This window comes from Salmo trutta, chromosome 18 (genome assembly GCF_901001165.1).
Source record: "Salmo trutta chromosome 18, fSalTru1.1, whole genome shotgun sequence".
NCBI classification, from domain to species: domain Eukaryota; kingdom Metazoa; phylum Chordata; class Actinopteri; order Salmoniformes; family Salmonidae; genus Salmo; species Salmo trutta.
The window spans coordinates 54,834,449-54,848,628 of record NC_042974.1 but is presented as its reverse complement, the minus strand read 5'-3'; the positions used below and the strand labels follow the sequence as shown (position 1 = coordinate 54,848,628).

At 41.8% G+C, this 14,180-nt stretch overlaps 1 protein-coding gene across 1 annotated transcript; it reads left to right on the top strand.

The window, feature by feature from the left end:
* Positions 1-1,576: 1,576 nt before the first annotated feature.
* Positions 1,577-4,348, top strand: LOC115153539 (zinc finger protein 503). Its single transcript, XM_029699084.1, has 2 exons — positions 1,577-2,126; positions 2,740-4,348. Exons 1-2 carry the CDS (start codon positions 1,872-1,874, stop codon positions 4,180-4,182), a joined length of 1,698 nt encoding a protein of 565 aa, XP_029554944.1. The 5' UTR covers positions 1,577-1,871; the 3' UTR covers positions 4,183-4,348.
* The last annotated feature ends 9,832 nt before the right edge of the window (positions 4,349-14,180 follow it).

Below are 14,180 nucleotides of genomic sequence, written 5' to 3'. Positions count from 1 at the left end.
TAATGAAGAACCCTCTGGTTGTAACAGTGTAATGAAGAACCCTCTGGTTGTAACAGTGTAATGAAGAACCCTCTGGTTGTAACAGTGTAATGAAGAACCCTCTGGTTGTAACAGTGTAATGAAGAACCCTCTGGTTGTAACAGCGTAATGAAGAACCCTCTGGTTGTAACAGTGTAATGAAGAACCCTCTGGTTGTAACAGTGTAATGAAGAACCCTCTGGTTGTAACAGTGTAATGAAGAACCCTCTGGTTGTAACAGTGTAATGAAGAACCCTCTGGTTGTAACAGTGTAATGAAGAACCCTCTGGTTGTAACAGTGTAATGAAGAACCCTCTGGTTGTAACAGTGTAATGAAGAACCCTCTGGTTGTAACAGTGTAATGAAGAACCCTCTGGTTGTAACAGTGTAATGAAGAACCCTCTGGTTGTAACAGCGTAATGAAGAACCCTCTGGTTGTAACAGTGTAATGAAGAACCCTCTGGTTGTAACAGTGTAATGAAGAACCCTCTGGTTGTAACAGTGTAATGAAGAACCCTCTGGTTGTAACAGTGTAGTGAAGAACCCTCTGGTTGTAACAGTGTAATGAAGAACCCTCTGGTTGTAACAGCGTAATGAAGAACCCTCTGGTTGTAACAGTGTAATGAAGAACCCTCTGGTTGTAACAGTGTAATGAAGAACCCTCTGGTTGTAACAGCGTAATGAAGAACCCTCTGGTTCTAACATTCTAATAAATAGCCATACAAATGGTTATACAAAGGGATATTCAAAGAACCAATATAAAACAGTACTCCACAGATCGAGAAAGGGTTCCCTAAAGGTGTATACCCTCTATCTCCTCTCTTCCTCGTCCACTGTGACTGCTACTGCTGCAGATTACCTGAATTTAGACAACTGACATATAACTAGTGTAGGGCGAAATGGACAGAAGACAGAGAGTATGTTTGAAAGAGGTGTTGGGAGGGGGTGGGGGGGTAGTAAATTATATTGACAATGTGGGACATGCACATTCCACTGTAGTGCCACAGCACACTGGTGTCAGCAAGTGTTTGAATGGAGAATAACTAACCATACTGAAAAGCCCCAAGTATTTATCTTCAATGTTTTATAAGCATATCTATGTGTTGGCAAATCCTATAACCTAGATAGACTATATGTTTTAGGACAATCAAATTACATTAGTGCAAATTGTGCTAGACTTTTGCCTAAAATAATATTAAATGTTACATCTACATTACATCTACATTACATGCATAACATGTTTACAACACAACTTGCCATAAAACTACAGACTCATATGTCCATGGTTTAAGTCACTCCCAGGATATCCTATGAAAACAGTCTATTTCACCCATAATAGTCCTCCCATACACTCCCTACATGTAAATGTGCAAACGCGCATATAAAACACAACAATAAAATAAGCTCCATCGAGTTGGCAAAATAATACAGTACACCCATTTGAGATGACGTCACATTCCATTGACCCTCCAATCACTTCAGGGGCTCATTTGATTGGAAGGCAGCAAAGGCTTTAATCTCGAGACTAATTCAGATGCTGATGAAGGGAGGAGAGTATAGGCTACTTCCGACGTAGAGAGAGCAAGCGCACAGACGTGCTACTGTCACTGCCACACTCACACACAGCGACATTGAGGAAGGATGCATCTGAGCCACACATTCACTCCTGCTGCGATATGAACGGGATATGTTCTGATCTTCTCCGCTTCTAATAAGGATTATAAAAAGTTGATCTATTTATTGGTTTTATTTCGAACTGTGGTGCTATAGAATGCCATGTTACTTTGATTAGATTTTTATTCCTAAAGAACAAATGTAGGCTGTTTTTCTTCCATTTCAATGAGAATTGGGTCATGATCACATCGCCCGCATTTTCTGTCCTGAGAAATAGTACCGCGATTCCGGTGTGGGAGAACAGTTATTCAGGGGAGAAGGGCGCACCGAGAATAAACAATCCATTTCTTCACCTCGTCTCTCCCTCAAACCCTTTACGGCAGGCTAATCGTATACCCATAAAGATTTTGAAAATGCTTACCGCACGGGGAGGACACATTTTGCACCCGGAGTACCTTCAACCTTTGCCATCAACTCCTATCAGTCCCATCGAGGTAAGCACTACGCTGGCCACAGGCTACAGGGGACGGGATAAAATAGGGATTGTAAAAGTGTGATTTTGGGCAGTTATTACTTTTGAATGAACGTTTTTCTGTCTATGTTTTCAGATTTTAAAAAAATGGTACTATTAGGACATTTGAGTTGTATCTATATACGTTTATTATCATATAGTTATTGTAAATTGAAATTCATTCTTAGAAAAAAAGGTTCTGGATAGAACCCAGGAGTGTTCTATTGATTGCTTCATATATGGCACCCCTAAAGATTCTAACCCTTTGATCAAAACCCAAGGGGTTCTTCTTCGCTGAACCAAAATTGGTTCCATATAGGGTTGTATATGGAACAAATGTCGGTTCTATATAGAACCTTATGGGGTGCCATATATGAAACAATCATAGAACCCTTGCTGGTTCTATTATAGCCAGATATATGGCTATAATAACCGTATACGCAATGCGTTAAACTCGTGCGTAATTAACGGAGTTCTCCAAGGGCACATAACACACTGTGTAAACAGGAACATATTGCTTGGTTTTGAAACACCCCATGAAAAAAACATTGCAGTGAAAACTTGAATAACAAATATGATGTTATCTTATTTTGCAGCTGGATGCCAAGAAAAGTCCGTTGGCTCTCTTGGCACAGACCTGCTCACAAATCGGCAAACCAGATCCTCCGTCCTCTTCCAAACTCTCATCTGTAACCTCAAATGGATCTAGTGACAAAGAGACCAAATCCGGACCACTAAAAATGAGTGACATTGGAAATGAAGACAAATCTAGCTTCAAGCCCTACTCCAAATCATCGGAGAAGAACAAGGACTCCTCGTCCAGCAGTGGTAGTCTGAGTGGAGATAAAGCTAGTTTCCGAGTGCCTAGCGCCACCTGCCAGCCGTTTACCCCCAGGACAGGCAGCCCCAGCTCCTGCCACTCTGTGTCTCCGCTGCCATCTGAGGGGAAGCAGGGAGACAAGGAGGAAAAGAATAAGGAATCTGATAGCAATAAAAACAGTACAATGGAGGGAAACGGCAGCGGTAGTCACAGCCGGATATCTGGGATTAACGGTGAGGCTAGCCAACACCAGGAGACCACCTCTGGATCAAAGGCTATCACATCAGACTCACTCACATCTGTCTCCTCTGCATCATCTGTTCAACTTCTGGGTTCAGGAGGACTCGTAGCGCCAGTCTCCCCCTATAAACCTGGGCACACCGTTTTCCCTCTACCGCCTGCTGGCATGTCCTACCCTGGAAGTTTAGCAGGTGCATACGCAGGCTATCCCCAACACTTTCTCCCTCACGGAATGACTTTAGACCCGACGAAATCTAGCAGTCAACTACTTAGCGCTCAGTTTGCCGCTGCCAGCCAACTTCAGTGCAATAAGGCTGGGAGCCCCTTGTCCAGGGCTTCTCCTCCGTCCCTAATGTCTGCTAGCCTGTGTAGAGACCCGTACTGCCTGAGTTACCACTGCGCAAGCCACTTATCCGGTGCTTCCAGTGCCTCGCAGTGCCATGAGTCCTCGGCTCTGAAGTCAGGATACCCTCTCATGTACCCAACTCACCCTTTGCACGGCGTGCATTCCTCGCCGCCATCTTTTGCTGGACACCCGTTATACCCTTATGGCTTTATGCTCCCAAATGACCCTCTGCCACACGTCTGTAATTGGGTGTCGGCTAACGGACCTTGCGACAAACGGTTTTCTTGCTCAGAAGAGCTTCTCAATCACCTAAGGACTCACACTGCTTTTGCGGGGACGGAGAAGTTGATATCAGGATACCCGGGTTCATCATCGCTAGCCAACGCTGCCGCGGCCGCCATGGCTTGCCATATGCACATGCCTCCAAATGCGGCCCCGGGCAGCCCTGGAACGCTCACCCTCAGGAGCCCGCATCACCCTCTGGGATTGAGCACGCGCTATCACCCCTATTCAAAGAGCCCCCTGCCCCCCGGGGCGTCGGTTCAGATGCCCGCTGCCACAGGTCCATATTATTCTCCCTATGCCTTGTATGGACAGAGACTCACCACCGCATCGGCGTTAGGATACCAGTAGAAGATACAGACAGACACATAATAACTATACATTTATAAGGAGATTTTAGGCCTAAATGACTTTTATATTGGTTGTATTTCATGCAGGACGGGATCCGTGGGCTCAGTGTATTTATTTGCGATAGCTCCAAGCGTGACAAAAATAAAAATAATTATAATATAATTTGTAAGAGGCTCAAGGTGCATTCTTTTTTTACAATTAAGATACAGGCTATATTGGATCGTGTCATTTGAGATGTTATATTGAAATTAGAAGACGTATGTTGTTTTTAAAATGCTCATTGTGAGAGTTTTATGTTTCCTACATACAAAAGGCCTATTCATTCTATTTTTATTGGAAAGCCGTAGCCTATTTTGGAGTCTGGTGGGCCTATGTAGGTCTACCGGCTACCACACATCGCAAATAACTTTTCAACTTTGGCCTAAACCTTAGAATTACATGTTTAGTTAATTTTGATGGCAAATTGGGCTCTCTCATATTTCTTCATACATTTCATTATTAATTCGACAAGCTAAATTAAGGCTTATGAATCTGGTAGGTTGTTTATGGAATAAATAATTCGATATACAGTAATACTTTACTTATAATGATAAACACTTGAATATGTGAGACATGAGCATAATTGGTCTGTTAAAGAATCGACGCCATTTAATTTGGGGAATGGCATTTAAGACCGGTGTAGGCCTATTTCCATTTGAAGTCTGTGCCGTATACACTTGAGTAACATTTGAATCACATTTCGATACCTTTAAGACTGCAAAATATATTTGCTAAACGTTTTAAATAGCTAAGCCAAATTGCAGCCTACTATCATCTGACACAGATGTATTTCGCCACCCGATTAGCATTAGAGTAATTTATCGTTGGAGTAATTTAGGCAGTAATAATCTAACTCTGATATTCATGCAGTAATAATCTAACTCTGATATTCATTTGAACACGCCATTATGAAATTCAGCACTGTTTTTCACAGATCATATTTTGCCTACCTTCGAACGAATGATGGTGTCAGTCTGATTACATCAGAATAAGGAAGTTATCCGCTTGTGCAGTTATAAAACATGCAATATCACCAGCACATTGGGAAATAACATTACATCTCAAAAGTGACAAGCCAAACAACATGAATTATTGTTTTGCGTCTTGTTCTCAGATAAAATTAGCCCTATTTGTCTGAGCAGAGAGTTTATCATAAAGGAGAAGAGGTTATGGGATACATCTATAAGTTTGCTATGAAACAATTAGGCCTATAATTTTGGTCAGGGTAAAATATTTCGGTTATTGTGTAGGTTATAGGGTTTAATAGCCAACGTCTTTCTCTGCACATTGACTATTTCACTGACTAAATCAACTCATTTCTCGTGGAGTCATACTATTTTTGATTTACTTGAAATGCTATGTTTTAGGTTGTCTTTATTCTATTGCGTTTAAACGTTAGGTCTATATTTCATCAGCTTGTTCTAAAGAAAACCAAACGCGTTCTGGAAGATACGTTGCCGCATTGCTCCATACCATATGTCAAGACAGCACACGTTTATATTTTCAACCTACAGTTATTAAATGTCAATCAAATTATTGAGACTACAACATCTTAAATCAGATGGACCGCTCCATAAATACGCATGTATTTTCGATACAATTCTTGCACAGACGAAATACCCGAGGCACACAAGATGACATAATAAACCAAAATGAGCGGGATTAAAGATTGTATATCTGCCTGATAATTCTCATATCATACACATTAATAAGTCACATCAAGAGTAGGCCTATACTGGGTTGAGAGGATTGTTTTGTCTATTACATAACACACTGGGAGCGAAGAGGTTCCACTTGTTTGATGATTGTATAATCTGGAAAACCAAAACGTCTCCATCCTGCTCCTGAAGAAACGGACGGCTCCGCTGCTGAAGCCTCTGTATGTACAGTAGGCCTATACACACGCACACATCAGGCAACAAGGCAGTGCACCTACTTCCACTTGTATGATGCATCAGGCAACATTACACCTGTTATATATAATTGTGTGTGTGTGTGCGTGTCAATATAAACACATACATTAAATCTCTTGCAACACTGCATTCCTTCATTTAAACATTGCCAAATTATGAGATAATGGATTACACCATATTGTATTATGAAAGAACAAAATGGCAAAGTGAAATAAATGGCAGCTGTGATAGACAATGATTTATGATGTCATCCAATGTGGGACATTTCTACAGCTTTTATGATTGCAGTAATGAAGGTGTATAACGCAGATAGCATGAAATGAAGCAAGGCCTAACACATTTAATCATCTCCTTAGCCACATCTACAGAATCAAGCAAACGATGTCATTACCCATCCCAAAGTAAATCACAGCTACTCCCAAGAGATAAAATCAACATCAGTAATGGTCACATGTCATATACATAAAATCGACGGCATCTTTTCAACAGATTCATTCTTTACCATCGCTCTCTCCCATAATGCATGTTAATGACGCTTCTAGCCCACAACTCACCATCCCAACCAGACCGTTCTGACGATATGCGGGGCCTCATACAAATGGCACATCAATGTGATATGGAGAAAAACATTTTTTTTTACATTATGTCACTCGTGTTGATCATGTATCTTTTCACGTTTTGGGGACTTCCTGGCTTTCGGGACTTCCTGGTTTTGGGGACGTTTTGAGGTTGAACTGTATGATGGGAGAAGCAGTTCCAAGACCTATAACATATACAAATACATACATAAACTGTTCAAAAGAAAATCAGATTTTTATGTATTATATATATTATATATATATATATATATATAATATCATATGTCTGTCCTGAGCAAAGTAAAGGGTCTGGTCCAGAAACTTAGGGATAACCCTGAACATCTCTGCTCAATACATTGGGGGAATCTCAACTGCATACCCCTCTTGTCTTCTCTCCTTGCCTCATCGAAACCCATTGGATGAGAAAGCCAGAGGTCCCTCTTCTCTGACCTTCTCCTCCAATGGGTTTTGAGAAGGAGGCGAGGAGAGAGGACACGAGGAGTATGCAGTTGAGATTCTCCCATAGTCTTCCCCATAGAATGTACTGAATGACCTTTCCTCACCTCCACTCTTTTCTCTCACATCCCATCCTACCTACCATTGGGTCATGGTCCTCTCAATCGCACTGAAATGACAGAATCTGCTTTTCCACATGTTCTCAAAGTGAAATATAGTCTGTACATGAGAGACTAGATGGTTTCCTGCCTTGCTTAATCACTCTCCAACCTACCGCCTGTTTTGCTTTGAACTTCAATGCTAGGAAGATTTCTGTCCGTTTTGCCTTTTGGCCCAGAGAACATAGCAGTGTACCATGACGGGTCACAGACAAATGCTGACATTAAGAATGGTGTAAGGGCCAGGCCAGGCCGGGCTGTATGCTATGGGCATGACCATCATTTGTGCTGCACAGCTGCACACCATGTGGTTGTGGGTGTGTAGTGTAGTCAATGTCTGTTAGATGTTATTGTTGAAGGCATTGGGACGTCATAAACACTACTAAGGTAATGCCGTTTGAAAGGCTCTGGTGACACCTTAAACAGTTTGATGAAAATATTTTAATTCTGGATGCATCCCAAATGGCACCCTATTCCTTTTATAGTGCACTACTTTAGTGCAAAAGTAGTGCACTATAAAGGGACTAGGGTGTCATTTAGGATGCATGCCTGTTTTTTTTTAATGTTGTTGGGTTTTTTTTATCGGGGGGATAGGGTACTTGCTGTGAGATTCATGGGATCATTCATGGGATCATTCATGGGGTCATTCATGGGATCATTCATGATATCATTCATGTATAAAGCTACATTCTGCTGTTATCCACAAATGCTTTAAGTAACCTGTCTAATAAAAATAATGATTGAAACTTCCAATACAACATTATTGGACTCCGGACACATTTTCTTGGCACAATTACTTTTATGCGGTTGGGATTTGGGATTTTGTATTGTGTGCGTCCCAAATGGCACCCTGCTATTTTTTACATAAAGCACTACTTTGACCAGGGCCCATAGGGCTCTGGTCAAAAGTAGTGCACTATATAGTGAATAGGGTACCATTTGAGACACATTCTTACAATCCTATAGTCCTCTGTATAAATGACCTAATCAAGAGAAACCCTGTTTTTACCTAAACTTCAGTGGCGGTTTGGCTGGCCTGCTTGGATAAACCTTACACAATGGTTATGTACACTGATGGTCCTGGAAAGATGGCTGTTCACTGCTCACTGCTTCACTGCGTGCTGGGTCACTGTTTACAAAGGCATAGGAAATAGATTGCCTTTTGCATGTTCAATCAACTCACTAAGAAGTGTGTATTCAATCATCTTGAGAGAAGTGCTGGTTTATTTTAGCTGGAGAATGACTTTAGCTCTCCAAACAAGAGCCATATTAATCACCCCTTTATCACTTCCTGATTCTGACAGGGCAGAGTGAATTAGTTGTGTCCTAAATTGTGCCCTATTCCCTATATAGTGCACTTTTGACCAGGGCCCATAGGGCTCTGGTTAAAAGTAGTGCACTACGTAGGGAATAGGTTGGCATTTGGGACTCTAGCCAACCTCAAAACAGCGAAGTTAAACCTGTGTTTTACATCAAACAGATCACTCTGGATCAATGGCATGCTGCTGTCTCCTTCATATTCAATTCTATAGAATAAAATGGTTCTATTCTATTCTTCTATTCTATTCTTAGTGAGACATGTACTGTATATTCATCCAAAATCCATAGCAGTTGATTGATATTACATGCATAGCATATCATATATTAAAGGTCAGCGATATGACATAGATGCACATAGTAAATAGCATAGTGGTTGGGTCAATTTCCTCAACAACTAAGAGTGTTGGTGCGCAAGGCTAAACTTCGTTTCTGTTTTTGGTCCTGTTGTAAAAGTGTGAAGCGAACAAGTGCACATGTGCAGGTACTTTGTGAGAGTGAAGTCCTGTATCTTGCGCATCGCAAAATCTGCGGTGCTACTCATGCATCGTAATTTTGCTGACTACCTTCAAGATAATACTGTACACATTATTCGGTAGTGAATAAGGCAGTGTGTGCGTGTCTGTGTGCGTGCGTGCGTGCATGCGTGTATTTTGGCTTAAGTAAAGCACAAAGTAGAATATTTCCCTTGCAGAAGAAAATCTGTCAACACAGAAACCCCAGAAAGGAAAGTGCAACAGTGAGTGGAAAAGTGGGCCCTTGTCTGTCAACACTCAACATGGCCCACTAATTTATACTCTAGTCTACTGGCAGCCCAGTCATGCAACCAGGGCTCATATCAACTGAAGACCAACAATCATAGCGTATAGAGCAGGGGTATTCAACACTTAGCCTACAAGGTCCGGAGCCTACTGGTTTTCTGTTCTACCTGATAATTAATGGCACCCACCTGGTGTCCTACGTTTAAATCAGTCCGTGATTAGTAGGGAACAATTAAAAAAAGCAGTGGAACTGGCTTCCAGGTCAAGATTTCAGTTTTTGGGGTCTAGAGACAGCTAACTTTTGTCTCCCTCCCCCTTGTCTTGGGGTTGCGTTCCAAATGGCACCCTATTTCGTACATAGTCCACTGCTTTTGCCAAGAACCCTATGGGCCCAAAAGTAGTGCACTATATAGGAAATAAGGGGGCCATTTGGGACATCTCCCAGGTCTCAGCGAGCTGACTGGTGCTAGGGCCATGATTAATGAGTTATGGCCTTATTGTGTAGAGGCCCACTAATTAACTACAGACTGAGTGAAGACACGCTATGAAAATCTTTCCTGATAACCTGGACTCTTTCCTCCCTCCCGCCTGCAGAAACCTTGGCATGTGGAAGCTCTTACTGACAAATGTGTAAGAAGCAGACCAACGTTGAGTAAGATGAATGGTCTTTTCAGGAACTGTAAACAGGCTGTAATTTAACAGTATTTAAATATATGACATACTGGCATTGTGCTCCTGCACTGTTCGTGATCTCGGGTTTGGAAACTGCAGCCAAAGGTCCTACCCCGCTGTTGATTTAAAATTAGGCTTGGCATGTTCATGTAGGGTGTTTCTGAGATACTGGCCTGGCAGGCATGTGTTCTTCTGCTTTTTTTTAAAGAGTTTCCAGCACTTTTAAACATAGTTACAGTGCCTTCAGAAAGTATTCAGACCCCTTGACTTTTTCCACATTTTGTTTTGTTACAGCCTTATTCTAAAATGGATAACAAAAAAATATCCTCAGCAATCTACACACAATACCCCATAATAACAGCGAAAACAGCTTTTTAGAAATATTTGCAAATTTATAAAAAATAAAAATACCTTATTTACATAAGTATTCAGCCCCTTTGCTATGAGACTCTAAATTGAGCTCAGGTGCAACGTATTTTCATGAGGTCGAAGGAATTGTCCGTAGAGCTCCGAGACAGGATTGTGTCGAGGCACAGATCTGGGGAAGGGTACCATAACATTTCTGCAGCATTGAAGGTCCCCAAGAACACAGTGGCCTCCATCATTCTTAAATGGAAGAAGTTTGGAACCACCAAGACTCTTCCTAGAGCTGTCCGCCCAGCCAAACTGAGCAATCGGGGGAGAAGGGCCTTGGTCAGGGAGGTGACCAAGAACCCGATGGTCACTCTGACAGAGCTCTAGAGTTCCTCTGGGGAGAGGGAGAACCTTCCAGAAGGACAACCATCACTGAAGGACTCGACCAATCAGGCCTTTATGGTAGAGTTGGCCAGACGGAAGCCACTCCTCAGTAAAAGGCACATGACAGCCCAAATGGAGTTTTACGAAAGGCACCAAAAGACTCTCAGACCCTGAGAAACAAGCTGTGATGAAACCAAGATTGAACACTTTGGTCTGAATGTCAAGCGTCACACCTGGAGGAAACCTGGCACCATCCCTAGTGTGAAGCATGCTGGTGGAAGCATCATGCTGTGGGGATGTTTTTCAGTGGCAGGGACTGGGAGACTAGTCAGGATCGAGGCAAAGATGAACGAAGCAAAGTACAGAGAGATCCTTGATGAAAACCTGCTCCAGAGAGCTCAAGACCTCAGACTGGGGTGAAGGTTCAAACTTCCAACAGGACAACAACCCTAAACACACAGCCAAGACAATGCAGGAGTGGCTTCAGGACAAGTCTCTGAATGTCCTTGAGTGGCCTAACCAGAGCCCGGACTTGAACCCAATCTAACATCTCTGAAGAGACCTGAAAATAGCTGTGCAGCAACGCTTCACATCCAACCTGGCAGAGCTTGAGAGGATCTGCAGAGAAGAATGGGAGAAATTCCCCAAGTACAGGTGTGAAAAGCTTGTAGAATCAAAACCCAAAAGAATTGAGTCTGTAATAGCTGCTTCAACAAAGTACTGAGGAAAGGGTCTGAATACTTATGTAAATGTCATATATCTGTTTTTTATTTTTTATAAATTAGCAAGAATTTATAATAACCTGTTTCTGCTTTGTCATTATGGGCTATTGTGTGTAGATTAATGAGGAATATATATATTTTTAATACATTTTAGAAGAAGGCTGTAACCTGACAAAATGTGGAAAAAGTCAAGGGGTCTGAATACTTACCGAAGGCACTGTATATGGGACAAGGCAATTAGTTGAATTCTTTAACATTTATGTGTACTGTACAAAACTGTCTCAGGGGGTTTTTCACCTACAACAGTGCTGACGAGGCCGATACATAAAGCTTAATTAAGATCAGCGATACTATCAAGAGCAGTGTGCAGGTTTCTTATTCAATTATTACCATGGACCAGAAACAAAGATAGCTCAGATGTTTGAGTGCCTTTGGAATTTTGAATCAGCTTCAAAATTCAAAATCTAGTTGAATTTCAATCATAACAGACAAATGACATTCTTCCACACTTTATCACCTACCTCCATCCTATAATTATAACTAACATACTGCCGTGTTTGCAGTCATGTTGACGGGCTAACTTAATCAAGTCGCTATCGAACTTGCTGTGCCTAGCCCAAAGTGATGGCTTTAGTGCCTGAAATATAGCCTTGACCTATGGGAAGAAATTAGCTGTGGACGTTTGTGCAAGTTTGTACTTTTTACTTTCCTGCCAGGTGAAAATATTGTTTTGCCATGCATTGACAATGATGGAAACAGTAGGAAACTAAAATATTCCATATTAATGTATAGGATAAAAAATGTTGCTATGTCATTAGAGTGGTACAACATGCATAATGCCAGCTGGAAGACCATCATGGGTGATGGACATCTCACTTACCTAAGTAAAATATAATTATCTGGGGCAGCAGCAGTCAGAGGTTAGAGCATTGGGCCAGTAACGGAAAGGGCGCTAGTTCGAATCCCTGAGCCGACAAGGTGAAATAGCATCTGTCAATGTGCCCTTGAGCAATGTACTTAATCCTAATTGCCCCAGGGTCGCCATTGAAAATGGCTGACCCTGGCTATGACCACACTCTCTGAGGGTGTCTCAGGGGGAGTTGGGATATGAAAAAATGCCTACAAACTTGTTCATGTGAGAAACAGCAAAAATATAAGCACACACATTATTATATACAGGAGGAGCTGCAGAATCAAGCCTTACCATTTGGGTCAATGGACAGAATAATCTACAGCTTGTGATTAGGTATAAGGACCAGTGATTCACTTTAATCTTTTTCAGCTTTCAGAAATGTCCATCTGCACCACAAAGCACATCATTTAGACAAATGTACTATTTTCCCATGTTCCAAAAACAGATCAACAGAAAACAATCAATCTTTTCCTCTCTCTCTGTATGTATGTATGTATGTATGTATGTATGTATGTATGTATGTATGTATGTATGTATGTATGTATGTATGTATGTATGTATGTATGTATGTATGTATGTATGTATGTATGTATGTATGTACGTACGTACGTGGCTAATGCTATCTGCATCGCCATAGTGTGCTCTGCTCAGTCACCTCTTAGATTGCACACTGTACTCAGGTCCTTGTTGATGAATATGTCATGTACATTTGTCTGAGCATAGTGATCCTTCTTCACCGACAAACATTCCCCCTGGCACTTAAGAACAATTGGTGACCTGTATATGCTTTTGACACCCTATTCCCTGTATAGTGCACTACCTTTGACCAAGGCATATAGGGAATAGGGCTCGTCAAAACGAATGCACTACAGAGAATAGGGTGCCATTTCAGACACACGTGACACCATAACCAAAGTCTACACTGAGTGTCACAAGGGAGTGAGTAAAAAAAATGAGAACATCTCAAGTCATCCAGTCGGTCTCCAGAAAATGAGTAAGACAACACAACTGTCAGGTGTCAGCCTACTGTGTCAGTTGTCACCCATTACGCCGGAGATGTATCCACAGTGATGTTTTCACCCACCGCACTGCACGACAAAAGGGAAATGGCTCCTGTGCTTTTTTTATATAGGAGAACTGTCCTGTCTGTCAGCTGCGGCTCTGGAGTCATAACAAATCACTGGCACTCAGCTGAGGCTGAACATTGCGGGCGTCAGGAAGAAGACGGATGACCTGCAGGCCTTTGAAGTGCCTTGGCAGTTCAGATGGGTCCACACGGCGCTGACAGAGAAATATACACAACAGAGCGACCAATAATGAGAACATTAAACATTCCAGCCACCTGACAGGCTGACAAAAACAGCCTGGCCCAATATCAATCATCTTCCCAGACATAACCTTGACAATTAGTCCCCTCGGATACTCCCATTAACCTCTCTCTCTCTCTATGTATTGTGGAAACTCTGCTGATATATATATATGTGTTCAAATAGAAGGCTCGAACACATGCTAATAGAAGTTATAAAGCATTATACATGTCTCTGCAGGCTCTAAGTAGTTATAAAGCATTATACATGTCCCTGCAGGCTCTAAGTAGTTATAAAGCATTATACATGACCCTGCAGGCTCTAAGTAGTTATAAAGCATTATACATGACCCTGCTGGCTCTAAGTAGTTATAAAGCATTATACATGTCGCTGCAGGCTCTAAGTAGTTATAAAGCATTATACA